The sequence below is a fragment of the Maniola hyperantus genome, chromosome 4 (assembly GCF_902806685.2).
Source record: "Maniola hyperantus chromosome 4, iAphHyp1.2, whole genome shotgun sequence".
Taxonomy (NCBI): domain Eukaryota; kingdom Metazoa; phylum Arthropoda; class Insecta; order Lepidoptera; family Nymphalidae; genus Maniola; species Maniola hyperantus.
Window position 1 is genome coordinate 7,099,618 of NC_048539.1, and position 18,579 is coordinate 7,118,196.

The 18,579-nt window shown below is 37.8% G+C and overlaps 1 protein-coding gene across 1 annotated transcript in view; it reads right to left on the reverse strand.

Annotated features, from left to right (window-relative positions):
- Glut4EF (Glucose transporter 4 enhancer factor) overlaps positions 1-18,579 on the reverse strand; it is a 91,526-nt gene that overhangs the window by 60,719 nt on the left and 12,228 nt on the right. Inside the window, exon 2 of the mRNA XM_034985544.2 lies at positions 5,650-5,816. Coding sequence (XP_034841435.1) covers positions 5,650-5,816 — 167 coding nt within the window. The remainder of the gene's footprint in view (positions 1-5,649; positions 5,817-18,579) is intronic.

Sequence of the window (18,579 nt, forward strand, 5' to 3'; positions counted from 1 at the left end):
CTGATGAACAATGACATGATCTTTTTTACTGTAAAACATTTGAGAATTATAAGAACAACAATATCATCATGAGTAAAGTTAACTTTTCAACCATATTTAGTAAAAGTTGGCCAAACAAAATTTTCCTCTTTACAATATTTAGTAGGTAGGTAGGTACTTTTTACAACAAAACAATATTGTTATTCCATAAGATGACTTTACATAGTGTTTTGTGCACATTTTTTGTAGCACTTTCTCTAGGAAGGCATCGAGTCCGCACCTGCTAAATGAGATACCTAACGGCCTTAGATCCAACGAAAGCAAATGTGCCCAACGAGAAAGTTCCTCTAGTGAGGAAAGAGAGAGGGAACCTTCCATCTCTTTCGATGTTACGCAAACATATGCAAAATCACACTCTACATTATCTGTTTCCCAACCTGCCACTAACTGGTATCTAGAAACATTCCTTGCAACTTACCTTGGGATTATTTATACCCTTTTAACATGTCTTTCGATCTGTTTCTTTGTTTGCAACTTTCAGCAATGCTAGACAATAAATAATGATAAAATTTCATAAGTTTCAGCTCAACTCTGATTATTTATATATTAATACCTACTTACTCAATTATTTCAAACTAAATCGCAATACAATGATTACCAACTTATTAGCTTAATTTACATTTAACATCAATGCCACTGAAGGCCTGTAGCCATTTATTTGAATGTTAATTATTAACAAAAGTAGTTTCAAGTTTAAATAACTACTAAGAAATGCCAGTCGACTTAAACGACTGTATGTATCTGGTATGTATCTAACCACAAATGTCTTTGTTCTGTTGTCATGTAACAGATTATTTATTTAATCTGGTATGCGTAGCTGGTCGAGTCGCTGTATACCTCGTCCATGACACTCAAATATCTCATTACCATACAACAATATGTGTTAATCAAGGGATACCATTTTTGACGTTGAAAGTTTGTCCAAATGTCCCACAAAATATTGGGACAAGAAAGTGGTTGCTAAATGTTATTGTATTATGTAACATGTATGTATTATCATGGAAGTTAATGTATATCGTCCGTACAAAATGACTCCACACGCGTCATTTTAACTCTATGGATCAACTTTCATGTCAAAAGTACGATTCACCTTTAAAATAAGGCCTAAATTCGTACTTTTGACATGTAATTTAACACAAAAAGTTAAAATGGCGCGCGCGGGGTTAAATTTTACGCGTTATATATTATAAATAAATAAATAATGATTTTGGCAGTGAAGTATTTTATATTTTACTACGAAAGGTCCGTGAAAAGCTAGCAGATACACACACTTTCGCATTTATAATATTAAGTATGGATGGGTAATGGATATTTAGTATATAATTTAACTTCTATAAAAACTTTAAAAAGCAAAGAACTCGCAGATGCTTTATTAAAGTTTCTGAATTACTTATTCAGTCTGAATTTAAAGGGAAACGGAGACTATAGGGCGTGATAAGTTGGTTGCAACTTGAAAGTACTTGAAGCTTTTAACATCAAAATGCGGGTTGTACTGTCGTCCTACTGGCCGACTAAAGCATGCTAGTCTACCTGTCGACGACGTTGTAACTTAGTCGGAATTCTAAACATTGTCTTGAGTTTGATGTACCGATTTTTGAGGAACTCATACTTTGTCTGCTATAAAGATTAATATTTACTTATACATAGGTATAAATGCTTAGGAATAGTGTACTTGTTATTTCGACATACTGTAGTGTTCGTGAATATCGCTGTATGCGGCGCTACTCTAGTGTGTCATTTTGTTCCATTTTAAAACTGGGTCACTATGTCATGGCGGCTGCGCCAAGTATCAAGCGAACTCGGCGCCATCCTCGAATTTCGTTGATTCAGATTTTAAAATTCAATTCTAATTGTAACGTCCATGGTCAACCTATCGCCGGTCCTTGCTGAGCTACTGAGCACGGATCTCCTCTAAGAATGAGAAGGGTTAAGACCATAGTCTGCCACGCCTACACTGCACCTGCCACTACAACTTGAGAACATTATGGAGAACTCATGATGTTTTCCTTCACCGTTAAAGTAAGTGATATTTAATTGCTCGAAACGGACATAGCACCGAGAAGTTAGAGAAGTTAAGGTCGAGCCTCCGACCTCCCGCATAGAAGGCCGAATTCTTAACCGCTGTGCTATCACCGCTTACAAACGTCCGCTTCTGCATATTACCGACTAGCTGATCCCCGCGGCTTCGCCCGCGTAGATTTAGGTTTTTAAAGATCCCGTATAGCCTATGTCACTCAGGAATAATGTAGCTTTCTACTGGTGAAAGAATTTTTAAAATCGGTTCAGTAGTTCTAAAGATTACCCCCTACAAACAAACTTAACGACATTACCTCTTTATATAATACGATGAGCAATACATTTAGTGATTCATTTTTATATTATAGAGCCGCGCGGATACCTTACTCATAGATCTAAACTCCCCTCCCGCACGCGCACCCCCGCCTTGGTGACGCCCACTTCGCAACGGGCCGTGCAGCAGAAATCGTAATATTTTAATTTCGCCATAACTTCAAAACCAAACGTCCAATTTTAATCATTCAAAGACCAAATATTATCTCCATAAACTGTTCTTAGTGATGAAATCATTTATTTTGATAAGGATTAATAGCATGAGTAAAATAAACGCGTTTAAATGTAGTCCAAAAAAAATTCAAGATTTTTAAATAAAAAAATGGTTGCTGTGCCTCACTCGACATAGATGGGTATAGTGTGTCGCGGACTTTTTTGTAGATATTTATAAGATCTACAATTAATTAGAACATTTTATGGTTCTATCTTTTATAGTTTAGGCAGCGTACGCAAAATAAGTAACTTTTCTGGTTGATTTTTTACACCTTGTGTCCGAAAAACCCAAATATCTTACGGAACCCTATTTTTTTCCAAAATAAAATATAGCCTATGTTACTCGTGGATAATGTAGCTTTCGAATGGTGAAAGAATTTTTAAAATCGGTCCAGTAGTTTTTGAGCCTATTCAGTACAATCAAACAAACAAACAAACAAACAAACAAACAAACAAACAAACAAACAAACAAACAAAGTTTTCCTCTTTATAATATTAGTGTAGAAAATAGAGATTGTTGTGTGTGTTGCCTGTTGATTCAGTCAAAGTATCAAAGGAAATCGAAACTTAAGCTTTCACTTCGCCGTGGCACACTAGCGATTGCAAAAGTTCCAATCACGAATGGAATTTCTATACCTACCATCTAAATTACGATACATACGAGCTAAATTGCATGAATAATAAAGAAGAATAACCTCGTAGTATGTAATAGATCTTAAGCATATATCAATAGAAGAGTGCAAAATTTATTACCAGATGTTACAAATTAATTTGTGCACAAATAACAAAATCACGTACTTTGTAATAAAATTAGTGTCTTTCCGAACTAAACATTACAATAATAAATTTTACGAGAATTCCTCATGTTAATCATTTTGATTAATTAATTATCACATTGTATAATTTGCATAGATTTAATCTGCGCGGTGTGGGTATAATCAACTGATTATTTCTTGTGAGTTTTTTGGCTTTTGTTGTGAAATTTGGATCGTGAGTAGCCAAGTCTTGCCTCTCACTGGCGTCACGATGAAAAGTGAAACTGCGGTGCCGGCGATCGTCACGTTGCGGCGCCCATTTAATGCTGTTTGTTCCGGTTCCACAGCACTACTTTATGAGTTACGATATTAAGAAACTTACTATCTCCTACAGTGCCTGCTATATAACTTTAATGTAAGCAGTAGCGATGGGCATGATTGCTAATTTTAAATAATTTTCATTTGGTAAAATTATTATTTTTCACCACAGTGATTTCACATGTGATTTTCCACGGAAACTGATTTTTCAATTTTCGTGTTTTTTCAAAGTTTTATCAAGTTGCGCGAAATTATAACAATAAACCTGAATTAAATGTAATAATTTTGAAACTTGTACGATTTTGCTTAGTGAATATTCACAGGCTACTTTAAGAAACATATAGAAAGTGTTACAGTATACTTTTGTGAAAAGGCTTTTCACGTGATTTTTCACATGTTATCTGTGAAATGGTCCACCTCTAGTAAGCAGCAGTTGGCCTTTAATTTTAGGACGTAGGCTTAATTTCCTTATACAATTAGTGTTTTATGGTTTAATCTAAGTAAGATCTGTTGGAATTTTTTAATAGTTCTCACTGGCATTGTCTATCCCTCTCTGTAGCTAGAGGTGAGGGGCGCGGGAGGCAGCCGCAAAATGTAGGCAAGTGTGACAAGGACACGCCCGTACTCCGCGCTAACACTTCCATCCAGTTTCTAATGTGCTCGCTGAGAATTTCGCAACTTCGCCCGCGCCGGCTCCGCTCTACCGATGCACGATCGCGAACGATTACACCTACAAGCCAACCTACCACAATACGAGTACTTGCTGGTACGTGTGAAACATTGTAACGGCGAGGTCACGGTTTAGCACAGCCGATTCTAATCAATTGTTCAATGTGCCGCTTTTAAACTCTTGGATCTATTTAAATTGCACGCACAAGCAGGAAATTCGCCCGCCTAGGTAATCAGATACATAATCGTAACTGTATGAAAAAGTGTACGTTTTTGATAAGGGTTTGTTGTAAGGTCAAATTGCAATAGATGCGACCTTCCTCGTTGACGAGGTGAGCTACTAATTCAAGGCAAAATTACACTGGTATTTTTATTATTTCCTAGATCTGGAATAAGTAAAGAGGTACTTGACTAGGTACGATGGAAAATTTACATTCTATTTATTGATAACCCGTGATTAATTTATTATCACGTCTCGCATCGATTGCATAACCTTCTGCGTTATATAATCGACAAACGGCCTAGCTTCCTTAGTATAATTAAATCTTAATAGTCTGGAATATTAATTGTAGTCTTGCTTATAAAATAATACCTATAAGGTAAAGGTGTGGCTCAGCGCAATGCACATAAAGAAGATATTAAAAATAATATAATATATCATCCAAAGATTAATTATTGGTCTCGCTATGTATGATATCATCTATTGTTAGTAGGTAAAAGGCGAATTCAGAAACAACGGCAATCGATAAATGAAAAAACGGTCAAATGCAAATAAATATAGATTACTAGCTGATCCACACTTTGGAATTTCCGAAAATCGGTGAAAGAATATCCAAAAACCTGAAACGCATAGTTCTTCAGTTTTGCTCGAAAGCCCAAATACCAATTTTCATACATATTACATATAGTTCGCGACAGGTCGAGAATCTCGAGATGGCAACTAGGGTGGGGACGCCCCGCACAGCCCCCGCGCTAACCCGGTGCTGGATAGCGCGAATGATGTGCGGGCATCCCCACGCCTCATACCCCGATTTCCATCTCGACCTGTCGGGTATTATACCTGTAACTTGAAAAATGACGGATTTTCATACAAGCTTACATTCCCTATTAAACCCCATTATGGGTAGTATTTAAAAAAATCCCTTCTTTAGTGAGGGCATACGTCATAAAAGGAACTTACTCTCAAAACTTCACGTTTAAAACCCCAGCGGCTTAGGATGCGAGTTGACAGATCAGTCTGGACAACTACCTAATCTTTTTTTAATATGTATAGATATGGAACGTATGTAAAATCTTTGATATTTACCCTTGCATATGATGCGCAGGCACTTCTATAGTGGCGGAGGCTCGGCGGCGATCCCCGGCCATGTCCGCGAGTCTTGCGAAATCCGTATCTACATCCGCAAGCCTAGCCGACTTTCGAGACTCCAGCAGTCTTATCTCTTCTAATCTCTTCCTTAGCTCTATGGGCACCTGTAACAAAAGAAACGATTTCTAAATTACTAATAAAGAAAAGTTGATACAGGCTTTTATTGTTTGTGGAAAAGTATAAAGATGTAATTATAACTAATGTTCATATTCTTGTTGTCCAAATGGATAGCGGTATGTAGTTATTTCAACTTTATTTTGAGGTCATCTTGGACGGATGTTTAATTTATTTTTACGTGTAATATAGAGAAGGCGTCATACATGCATGTTACGTAATGCAATGGAACAAAAAGCAGCATACACGAGATCAATATGTGCGACCTTCGTGCGGTCCGTGTTGGGTGTGACGTCATGACCTAGAACAGTTTGCAGTGGATCGAGATGCATTCCGCGTCATTAACACTGGGTACCTACTCAGACTCGCTAACAAGCTATCCGATATGAATACTCACTATTTTCCATTATATCAGATAACCTTGGAAAAAGATGTTTATTTATTAGATATTGGAATATTTTTTACTCTGATACAAGTTAGCCCTTGAATACTATATCACCTGCGATGAGTGATGGTCTGTGGTGATGATGCAGTTTAAGATGGAAGCGAGCTAACTTGGAAGAGGTATGGCAGTTACATTAAACCAATACCCTTGATCAGATTCAGGCTAAACATTTAATTATCAAAACGAAGGGTAGTTACGAAAATACTTAACCCCATTAATGAAATCTGTAAATTATCCTAAATGCTTAGTATACGAATGTACTTCCTAGGGTTTCATGTCCGAAGGGTGCCAACGGGATCTTATTACTGAGCCTCCGCTATCCGTCTGTCTGTCTGTCAGCAGGCTGTAGCCTGCATCTCATAACCCGTAACAGGCTGAGAGTTGAAATTTCCACAGAATGTGTAGGTATTTCCATTGGCGCTATAAAACAAATGATAATAAAAACCAAGATGGCGAATTTCAAAATTGCCGCGAAGCAATTTTAAAATTTCGTATTTTTGTATCTTTTTTATAAATGCATTTGTGGTTATTGAATCGAATTGTGAAGATGCGCCAATATGTTTGAATGTACACTGCAATGTAAGTCTAAGTAGATATAAATTGCCAATGCTATTTCTATGGAGGATAATGCGCTTGTGGTGAACGCGCACAAGCGTTGATCACATCATGGACTTTCACTTTTTGGTGATTTGGTGTGCGCGGACGTGGCCAGCGGTCCCTCACTATACCGGAACAATGAAAGTTGTTTTAATGAATTGAATTATGTATGCAAGGTGGTTTAGACGGGCGCTAGGTAGAGTGGTAGAGGTCTTTACGTACGAGCGACGTGACGTCAGAATGGTATGAATTCCAAAAATATTAGAACTCCAGAGTGAACTATAGAAAACCGCTGTCTCAGTCCACTCTGTGGCTGTGATAGAGATTATGAATTGGACAAAACCTGGCAAAGTGAAATAAAAAGTAAAAGAAATGTTTTGAAAAGCGGACCCTATCTCAGTGGGACAACTGGGCCGATTTCTCAATCGCCAAATAATCTTTGAGGAATAAATTAACGTTTTGACCGTTTTTGAATTGAAAATCTACCATAATGTCAAATATATTCCTCAGGTAATAGTTATTTGGTCAGCTCTAAAATTCATTAATGTTTGCCTTAGCAACTAGCAAACTGGAGCAGATCAATGCCAATCATTTAATAGCAGTCGACGTGCGCGGGCGCAACTGCAGTTCCGTTCATCGTCTCCCTCCGTCCCTTCTCCCACCAGTCCTCAGCGTTACGTAAAAAAGTGACAACAGTTGCACAATTGCTCGATCTGATGGCGAAACTTGGCCGCCTATAAATGCCAGTGAAAGTCACCGAGTGACTTTGACATGATAACTGATAATACCGCGTCAATATTACTGTAATAGATCCGATATTCATTTAACATTCGAACTGGGAAGTGCGCATTAATTAATACATAATGAGTTAGCAATAAGTTAGCCGATAACAGCCGTTTGAGCAGAAACAAATATTATGTGCAACGTACTAACTTACATTTGTATTTAATTTATTGATAGTAACATTTACTTACTTATATCGTTGTTTTCAATGTTATAGCTATACAGCACACGCGTGATGTATGGACAATCAAAGTTAAGATGCGTGCCTGTATCTTTCAAATGTCACTTCCGCATAGTTGAATGACTGACTGCGCAAGAACTTTGTTTATTTCTTTGTAAAGATGTAAAGTAAGCATTATGGGCACGGTTTATAGAGATAAGAGACACAGCAGAAATTATGTAAGTACCTATGTGTTTATAGCATTTTTCTGTTTTCTAATGGGACTTCGATAGATTCTGAAATAAAGGTAGTCCTTGTCCATCTCCAATATTTATTTCTATTTTTTAGGGTTCCGTACCTCTAAAGGTGTCTGTCTGTCTGTTGGTCTGTCAAGAAACCTACAGGGTACTGCACGTTGACCTTGAATCATGAAATTTGGCAGGTAGGTAGGATATCTTATAGCAGACATTCAGGAAAAAATCTGAAAAACGCGAATTGACAAAAAAATTGAATTGTGGTCATGAACTACCTAATAATTAGTATTTTCAGTTTTCGAAGTAGGATAACTATATTAAGTGGGGTATCATGTGAAAGGTCTTCACCTGTGCATTCTTAAACAGATTCTTATTTATTTTTATGCATCATACTTTTTGGATTACCGTGCGAAATGTCGAAAAAATACGACTATAGTACGGAACCCTCGTTGCGTGAGCCTGACTCGCACTTGGCCGCTTTTTTTTATTGCGAGACAGGCCGTTTGACGATAATCATGCATTAAGCATGATGGAAAGCAATGATGAGGTCTAGGTTGGAGCGCGTTTGTCTAGAAGATGCCAAAGAAGATTCACTCATTTATGCGTAGCAGAAATCATGGACGCTGGAAGGTGTTCAAATCATGAAAATTGTCTTTGCCGTCAAGAGCAGTTCAGATATACAACTTTCGAATTTTAAAAGAGTACCCATTACCTACCTACCAGTGTACCTACTCAAAACTTGTCACTTATAAGAATGCTTACTAATACGCATTAGTCTTCTCTCGTTAAGAATTTGTTTGAATTAGCCGTCTAAGTATTTAGTAGCATTTCCAGTAAGCTATTGGAATCTGGATTGCGAAAGCTCGACCGGCTCTGTTGCATGTTGATGTTGTAGATTAGCATTCTTTTGAATAAGCGTTTTACCTTCAGTGCTTTATTTTACTAGATATTTGAGTTTTTCGTATTCATTTTCAGCCTAGAAGTTTTCAAGTTATTGAGATAATCACACAGGGAAACTTGACAGTTAATTTGTTAAAATATGACATACATATACGAAAGTGTACCTTGGTTTGTTATTCTCACATACGCAGCATGATAGACTATGGCCAAAACCCTTCTCACTCTAGAGGAGACCCGTGCTCTGTAGTGAGCCGGAGATGGGTTGATCATGATGATGGTTAGAGAGCTGAAAGTAACATAGGCTTTTTAATCCTGGAAATGTAATGTTATCTATTGCAATCAAAATTCATATTTCATAACAATACTCTGATAAGACATACCTACCTACCAACGATGAAAAGTGAGGTTCATTATCTTATTGCGTATTTAAAAATAAAATCACCTTGACAATTTTAATTGGAGACAAAGAAAATAAAAGAATGCGATTATTTTTATTTGAGCGAGATAAATACAGTAATACTGTAGCGAAAGTTATCGTAAGTGGCATTGACTCATGACTGTAGCACTAGCACACAAGAGAGTCATTGGTTGCATGACGTGCTTGCCGTGGCGTGCGGCGTGCCTACCGACGACACGACGACGTCGTTTTACGTATGTGCCGATATTTATTGCAACTACTTTACATTAAAATTGTTCCGATTCTTTCTATTCGTTGCGTAGTAGGCTGATTCTTATATAGGGATAATTGCCTATGTTTGATTTTGTTCGTTATTATACCCGCAGCAGCAAAACAAATACACATAAACAATAAACAGAAACCTCTGTGAAAACAGTACCTAGTATAAAATGTTGTAAAATGAGGCAGTAAATAGAGGTTTAGGGATGACTTTTACCAGTGGAGGGAGCGGTCCGGCTCAAATCTAAGGCTGGAGAGTTTCCAAACGTTGAAGAGCTCTTTAGCGAAATTCAAAAGCCAGTACCGTAAAAATGCCATTAGATTTGTTGCTGTAGAATTAATTTTTTTTTAAATCTCACTTCGTTCACGCTTATTTTGGTTACCATAAAATTCGTAGCTCTACATTAATATCGATCGATAAAAATGATGTTTGTTGTGGAAGTAGAATGCATGTAGTGTGTTGTCGTGGCGTACGAACTACGAACCCGAAAGTAGGTACCTATGCGTCAATAAATAATTGCAAGCGTTACAATTGTCTGTATTTATTTGTAAATACTGTTCCGCCGACCGTGTTTTTTATTAGGTGGATTTTTTTGCAGCTAATTTGATGACGCTTTCATTGGCTCTGATTGCGTACGATGTCAACTTTGTATACGTACGTTACGTCTGCGTATATTTATTTACTGCGACTAGATGGCAGTAAACTCGAAATTGTAGCTTTACGGTAATTCCTCAATAATACTTATGCTTATATTATTTCGAGTGAAGTTTTGAAAATATGTATAAAACCATTCGGCATTGATAAAGTAGCTTTATAAGAATTGTATTGTACTGATTTTGTTTTTATTGTCTCTAATAGATAGTCAACATTTTAGTAGGTTTTAATTTATGTTTATATAATAAAAATATGTAGTAGGACTTTTGATATCCTTTTGATATTTGGACGTTCAATAACACTTACAATATCGATGATGAAAAGAATACAAACATTTAAATAAATACACTTTGAATTGTAATAAACAAGGCCTTCAAATGCGACGTGTCACGTGATGCTTTACAAAAGTGAAATCTATTTGTTTTTAGGGTTCCGTACAGAAATGTAAAAAGGAAGGCAAAGGAAGAAGGAATTTCAGTAACAATTCAAGTTCAAATCAAAGTGAGTTCAAAAAAAATCTAGATGTTTTTATAGAAAAAAAAGCTTTTTCACGTGGCATAACTTAGGCGATTTGCTGTTATTTTCGGGTAGGCCTATTCTGCTAAGAATGAACGCTTTGAACTACGTCTAGGGCAGGACAATGCCCGAAGAATTTATTGCATTGTGGTTCATTGAACAATGGACTATCATAGTTTAGACGGCCGATAACTTTGCAATGTTGCGGGCATTACCAGTAGTTGCCTGATAAAAATAACGATAAGTGTTATCATTATGTATCGAGCGAGCGTAGTGACAAAACAAATGCAATTTTAAAACAAACGGCACATTAAAAGACTGCGTTGTTTAACATTAGGCTCGTGTTCTAGAGATAAGAACAAGCGATACAGTGATAGATGAGTGTCGTTGATTCTCTAAATATTCAGTGAGCCTGCAGTTGGGAGTCACGTTGACACGCATGCATAAGCAATTCAATGGTGGCAAGCGCTCGTGCACTATTAAATAGGTCAATAGCTTCACCTTCGAGCTATAGAAATAACAACCTTAGCAATCACTTAGTAGTCCCATTTTATAATTATTACTAGTGGTCCGAAGTAAGATAAGACCTCGCATCGCATGAATTTATCTGTATTTGTGAAATTATAAATCACTTGGAATAATTGACAAAATAATGTACCTACTTATGTAATATCGGAAACAATGACACTCAAAATAGGTCGTGAAGTTGTTTACTATTAATACAATCATTATAATAGTATAATGTGTAGTTACTTGTTACAGACCAAAAGGGCTCACGAACCATGAATAAGTTAACATTTTGAAACGATGAAGGCGTGTCACTTTCGTATTACGTCATAAATCATAAGCAACCTCGGTAGGCAATTATCTAGTTATTTCGTCATTAGTCTTTAGTGCCTGGTCAGTTTTTCTTATTGGTGGTGATAAACATTTAGGTACTTCATGTTTTTTTAAATGTTCATCCAATTTAGGTAAATGGAAGGGCGTTTGATTGGCCGTAAAATCTTTTTTTTTTTTTTTTTTTTTTTTAATAGATATAGCGAGCAAGCGAGCAGGCGGGTCACCTGATGTTAAGTGATTACCGCCGCCCATGAACATTTGCAGCACCAGAGGAGCCGCCGATGCGTTGCCGGCCTTTTAGGAATTTGTTGGTCCGCCCCTTGAATAACCCCATGTTATAATCTAGTGGGAACACCGCCGATGGGAGTTGGTTCCACAGTTTGCACGTGCGTGGAAAGAAGGATCTGGCGCAGCGGACGGTCGAAGTGCACCAGACACCCAGATGGTGAGGGTGAAATTCCTTACGGTGGCGCGCGGTGCGGTTGTAGAAAAAAGAGGGTGGAATGAGGTCAAAAAGCTCTTCAGAGCACTCCCCATTATACAGGCGATAGAACACGCATAGAGAGCTAACGTCTCTGCGGTGCTCCAGGCTTTCCAACGAGGCGGTTAGTTTGGGATCGTCCACAAGTCGAACAGCCCGCCTTTGGATCCGATCAAATGGAAGGAGTTGGTACTGGGGTGCTCCAGCCCAAAGGTGGGAGCAGTACTCCATGTGAGGAGGAAATCTGATCTGGTAGAGTCATTTCGGCATTTTATTTGTAACATAGAAGTTAGATTTAGAGAAAAGTTTAAAATATGGTTGTAGAAATATTAGATGTAAGTAGGTAACTTGGCTGGTTTAAATTATAAGCATAAAGAGCACCTCAGGTGCAATTGAAATCGGATGTTTACGGTTATGCCGAGCAATCGATTGGCACGGAGCGGGTGGCCTTGTATGATTAGTGAATATAAAACGGCGGTTGCAAGGCGGATACAGTGCAGGCAGGCACGCAAAACACTACCCTATCAAACTGCAAACGCTACCTTGTACCAAAAACCCGTGACCCACATTTCGCGAATGTAGAAATGCAAGCAGCAATTTTATTACAGCCATTCTCCTTGAGATATTCATATAGTTTCTCGTAGCAGAAAACTCCTGTTTCAACCTGAGAAGCCGTGAGCTCAATCCGCTTAAGAGGAAAATATGCGTATCTTGTACGTCACGTAGCAGATTTTCCCATGATTACAAAGAGCAATATATTCAGTGTCATTAGTACATCGTATAGGCATTATTTGTGCCCTAGGTCGTTGCTAGCCGCTGATTCTATCGAATAACCGGAGCACAGGACGAAGTTAGGTGACCTAGTTGGCGCGGCGACAGGCTGCACTCCGCAGGTCACGATCCTATCAGCTCCGGCCCCACAATTTCTTTGTGCTCTAGTTATATTATTAGGATTTTCATACACATTGTAAAGCGTAATTTATTTTTGCTGTTTTTGCTGTAGAGTTTTATTACTTAAAAAAAAGAAACCTCTTTTTTCATTACCTCTTTAATCTTCAACTAAATGGGTAGGAACGATAAATTTATTTGACCATGTAGGTCAACGGCTGTCGTTGTCAGGAAATCATTATTGCGTTGCGCTTGACAATGATGATGCAAGACTGTGGCACGCTTTATTTATTACGAGGCCTAGGTTATTGGTCTAAACAATTGAAGGTTTCAATTGATAGATGTGACGTCATATCGCAAGTCACCGTAATTTCTGAATCGACGTCATCGCGCGTCGGAGAGAGCGCGTAGGCGCGACACTGCCGTGACGTCACGGGCGCTATTCACTGCTCTCTCCGTGGGGCGTGGGCGGGCGCCGTAGTAGGCGCGAATCTTGTGCGTAAATAAAATAGCATAAGGCCGATGCAATTATTACGTAATTGAATGTGAAATCTGCGCAAGGACGCAAAGTTCGTTTCAACATGGCACCCAACGTGATGCCATAATCGCATCATTTAGGTGCGACGCTTAGAAAAGTGAGCGTTTCACCTTGAGATGCCTAAGAGTAGTTGCCTCTCGATCGGTTAGACGTCAACATTGCTTTGTAATCGTTCAGGAGGTCGAGAATCGAGCACGCAGGCGTCATGACCCAGCCTGACCCAAAAACGGACCGGGCCCATCGCGCTCCGACTCACCAGTTGATAACGGATACCGGGAACCTGTTCATATAAACGCAATATACCTATCGGCTATCTCCCTGTACGCACCGCCAATAGCACCGTTATCCGCTGACCTGTAGCTTCGTCGCCATCTTTGTGCCATAAACTAATATTAACAAATCGTCGAACTACGTCAATATAGGTAAATAATCTGGACCTTAAGAAATCATGGAAGTAAGTTTAACTAACCAACAAATTGGGTTGTTTTAAATATATAAAAAATAATAGGTACCTAATCACGATTTTAAAGGTTTAAAATCTAATCTAGCAAAGGTCTTGTGGCACGAAAAAGGAAAACTCAAGTGGCGGTCGGATTTCGAATGCGGGTTGTGCGTCGCCGGTTCAATATCAACGCATCTGGGTCAGTGGGTCACCGTGCCAGATGCCCGCGCAGTGCGCCTCGTGCCGACACTAATTGTTACTCGATCTTCACTTACATAAAAAGAGTTGCATGAAGTGCAGCCGATGCTTAACAACACTCGCATAAACCGGCATGTCGTCTTAACACCCGAGTTGAGCGATGTGAATCACAATGACCTTTGCCTTCAACATCTAGTTGTTTTGATTGTGTCCCCATTACAAGGCCAGTCGTTTTATTTGAGGAAAATCTGTCTTCACGTGTTTTGAATACGATAAAATTGAGAGCCGCCCACTCGCTAACGGTGTGTTATTGTTAAATGAAATCCTTTCCGAAAACTTGTTATTTTGCGTCGCTGACTCAATCTACTATGTAGAGCCCAATGTCCAGATGAAACCAGTTGTCGAATTGGGGCCATAACGCAACTGATTTTTAGATAAAATGTGAGAAGGATAGGCACATTTATCTACTGTAGTGTAGTCAGAATAAGATGGCAATAAAGCAAGTTGACCACAACGTGAGCAAGAAATTAAATTAATTAAGTAAGTACTTATATTGAATTAAAAATAAACTAAGTGAATATTCAATAAAGAAACAATATTTTCATGAATTATTCACATAAAAAAATTACCTAAATATATACTTACAGAAAAAATAATTAGGTTCCGTTATTTGGAGCAGTTTAAGGATAATAAATTGTATTTAATCGTGTTTCTATTATTTTCATGATGAATTTAGATTAAAGATTCAAAACGTACACATTCAAATATCTGAGTTATTGTGTTAATTTTAAGTTTTAAAATTATGGGACTCTCATAAAGTTATAAAGTCGCAAAATTTTTGAATGTGGGGCCTCAATGATGCTGCTCTAACTAGCGTCGCTCGTCCTATTTGCAGATTGTATACCTAGCTGTTCTTTCTGTCACAGTTCTTTTTAAGTTAAATTAAACTTTTTGCTGTTGAGCGAATTAATAAAGATTCATTTTTAATTTATCCGAGTGTTAAGATAACAGTAGCGGTGCACGAATCATGAAACTATTTCAAGGCGACCACAATGAGGTCACCCACAAAGGGCCGGCCTTGCCTTCGCTGTGTGCCGCGGCTGCGGCTGTGGGATGACAACTTCATAGACCGAAATATAACATTGGATTCGTATGTTGTTTTAAAACCTAGACGTAACCTAGCCTATTGAATTTCATTTTATTTAGAGAATAAACGGCAATAGTACTTAACTTCTGATAATCTTAAAGAAATTGAAAATTATTGAATTAACTAGGTACTTTGTAACAGGTTTTAAGGTTTGTGTACAAACATGAAGAAACTATGATGTTTTAAGTATCACAATAATACGAGTGGGTACAAAGTCCAAACATAGTGACGCATGTCACGTCACGAAACCTGTTATTTTGTATCCCTTTCAAACACATTTTTACTAAGAGCTAGCACGCACCACGGAAAATTTCCGTACGTTTTTTCCGTAAAATCTGTGAACTATAGAACTACATAGTGTGCGCCTGCACTGCTTAATTAATTCCGCACCGGATTTTGATAGATTAAAATTCAAATTTGCGGATTTTCAAACGCACCGCAACTCACCGCACTGTGGTGTGCGCTAGCTCTAACTCGGTTCAATTTAATAAAATAATATTCTTGTGAGAATATATTTTATATTGTTCTAGCACCAAACGTATTACCAAGTAGGTATCAACTTACTAAAAAAACAATCATAGAAGTAGCGTCGTTTTTGTTACATCGTCTGACACCATTAAATGGTCAATCATCTCGCTGTTTCGGCACTAAATGTAGGTCGAATACATTAACTGGGCTATTTTATAAGTGAACTCTTTGTTACTTGGCACGCTTTTTACTACTCTATACTGTCGTAATTGCGCCTGACAACTGTTATTTAAGTGCTTCATTAATTACTTGATATTGCTCGCGGCTTCGCTATATATTTTTTTCTCTTTTTATAGTAGTTTCCGTTGCAGGCTTATTGCATGCATCCACCTTTAAGCAGCCACTCTAAGTAAGATGTAAACTCGGAAACGTGTCTGTCTATCCACCCTAGATGGTGAAATTGTATAATTTTTAAGATTTAAGCCAATAAGTTTGTTTGACAATTATTTACACGATCCTTTGAACTACCAGTATTAGGAAATAGTAACAGTGGGTCCTTAGATCCTGTTGGCGCCCTAGATTAATGAACGGTCCAAAACTTGCTATCATTCTCATGACAAGGCGTTGATAACTTGTACCAGCAAATCGGCTAACAATATTGTCTTATCAACCTTGATTTATTTAGTAACAGTGTCAGTAGGCGCTTATTGCTACGTAACTTACTTGAAGTTACGAAATGTATTGAAAAATGTGGCTCAAACTCTTTCAAGTGGTTTGTTTTATCGAAGTGGCAAATATGAGTAAGTATAATTGAAATATACATAAAAATCAAGATATTACCTATTGTGTTAAATATATAATACAGTAAGTAAGTAAATACGTTTTATAATCAGTTAAAAAACCTGGAATTTTAATGTTAGGAATTAGGAGGACAGGATAGATGACTCAAAATCTTTAAAATCTTTATAAAAAGGCTAAATTCTTCATCGGTAAATTATCTCTACTAGTATAAAATAAAGTCGCTTCCCGCGTCTGTATGTATGTATGAACGCGTAGATCTTTTGAACTACGCAACGGATTTTAATGCGGTTTTCACCAATATATAGAGTAATTCAAGAGGAAGGTTTATAGCTATAGTTTAATTCTCAAAAAATTAGAGATCCCTAGAGAAATTGAAATAATGTGAATTAGGTCGGAAAAAAATCCTCTCATTTGAGTTTCCGAGGCAATGACACCACATTAGTATCTACATTGCACCCATGCGAAGCCGGGGCGGGTCGCTAGTAATAATCTAAATGAATAAACTGAAAAGCTGACTGACTGACTGATCTATCAACACAGCACAGCTCAAACTACTGGAAATAAATGATCGGTCTGAAATTTGACACGCAGATAGCTAATATGATGTAGACACTAGACATCCGCTAAGAAAGGATTTTTGAAAATTCAACCCCCTGAGAGGGTAAAAAAGGAGATTGAAATTTGTATAGCCCACGTGGACGAAGTCGCGGGCTTAAGCTAGTATTCAAATAAATTGTTATCATAATACGGCGAGTGTTGGAGGTGTGCCTTCTAACAAGTTTCTTTTCTGGTCAGAAATATTATTTTATTTTGGGATTTTCGTAGTGATTCTACGTAAAATAACTTGCTTGTCGCTGAATTCGCAATTACTAAAAGCTACGCCCATAATATAAACAAACTGTAGGTAAAAATAGTTTTGCCTAGTAACTTTAGTTTCTAATGTTCTGTTTTACTTATGTGTTGTTATATACCTACATACGAGTATCTACGTGCATAAGCATGCCATGGTGATGGTGCGTTCGCGCCGCCCGCCGCCCGCGCCGCGCCCGGCCTAGCCGTTTTCTCTTCCCATGTTTTCTTCGATGGTCGATCAAAGCTTGCCAGTTCCGTTTGCGCGTTTGCTTACTTATTGCAAAAAGTCACGTACGACTGGAAATTATAGAAGGAGAAACTTGCGAACTGCTGTGTATCTTATGTCTTAATTTATTTTGTCCTTTCTAATAATGTTAGAACCGTGACTCTACATTAAAAAAAATCACTAACTAACACAGGTTAGATTACACTAGTGAGAAGTGTTGTTTTTTTTTTTTTTTTTTTTTTAATAGATATAGCGAGCAAGCGAGCAGGCGGGTCACCTGATGTTAAGTGATTACCGCAGCCCATGAACATTTGCAGCACCAGAGGAGCCGCCGATGCGTTGCCGGCCTTTTAGGAATTTGTTGGTCCGCCCCTTGAATAACCCCATGTTATAATCTAGTGGGAACACCGCCGATGGGAGTTGGTTCCACAGTTTGCACGTGCGTGGAAAGAAGGATCTGGCGCAGCGGACGGTCGAAGTGCACCAGACACCCAGATGGTGACGGTGAAATTCCTTACGGTGGCGCGCGGTGCGGTGGTGGTGCTAAGTATTCCTAATCACTTACTAAATATTTTATTCTGTAATCTCAATAACTTATATTATCTAAGCTTTTACATCTAACATTTTTGTTTCAAATTAAAAGGAGTGTATTCCCCCTCCCCCCCATACTCTGATTAAATATCATTATATTATTTTAATATTAACCAGTCAAACTCAACGAAATTTTGTACAGACTGATAAAAATAGATCTAAATTTCGAAAGTAATTTCACAGTTATAGAGGATAAAAGTTTTGATAAATGTTCAAAGTTCCAGTTTATTGAATTATATTATTCTGGTGTTTGTATTTTTAAAAACACTGTCACTGTACCTATATGAAAATTTCA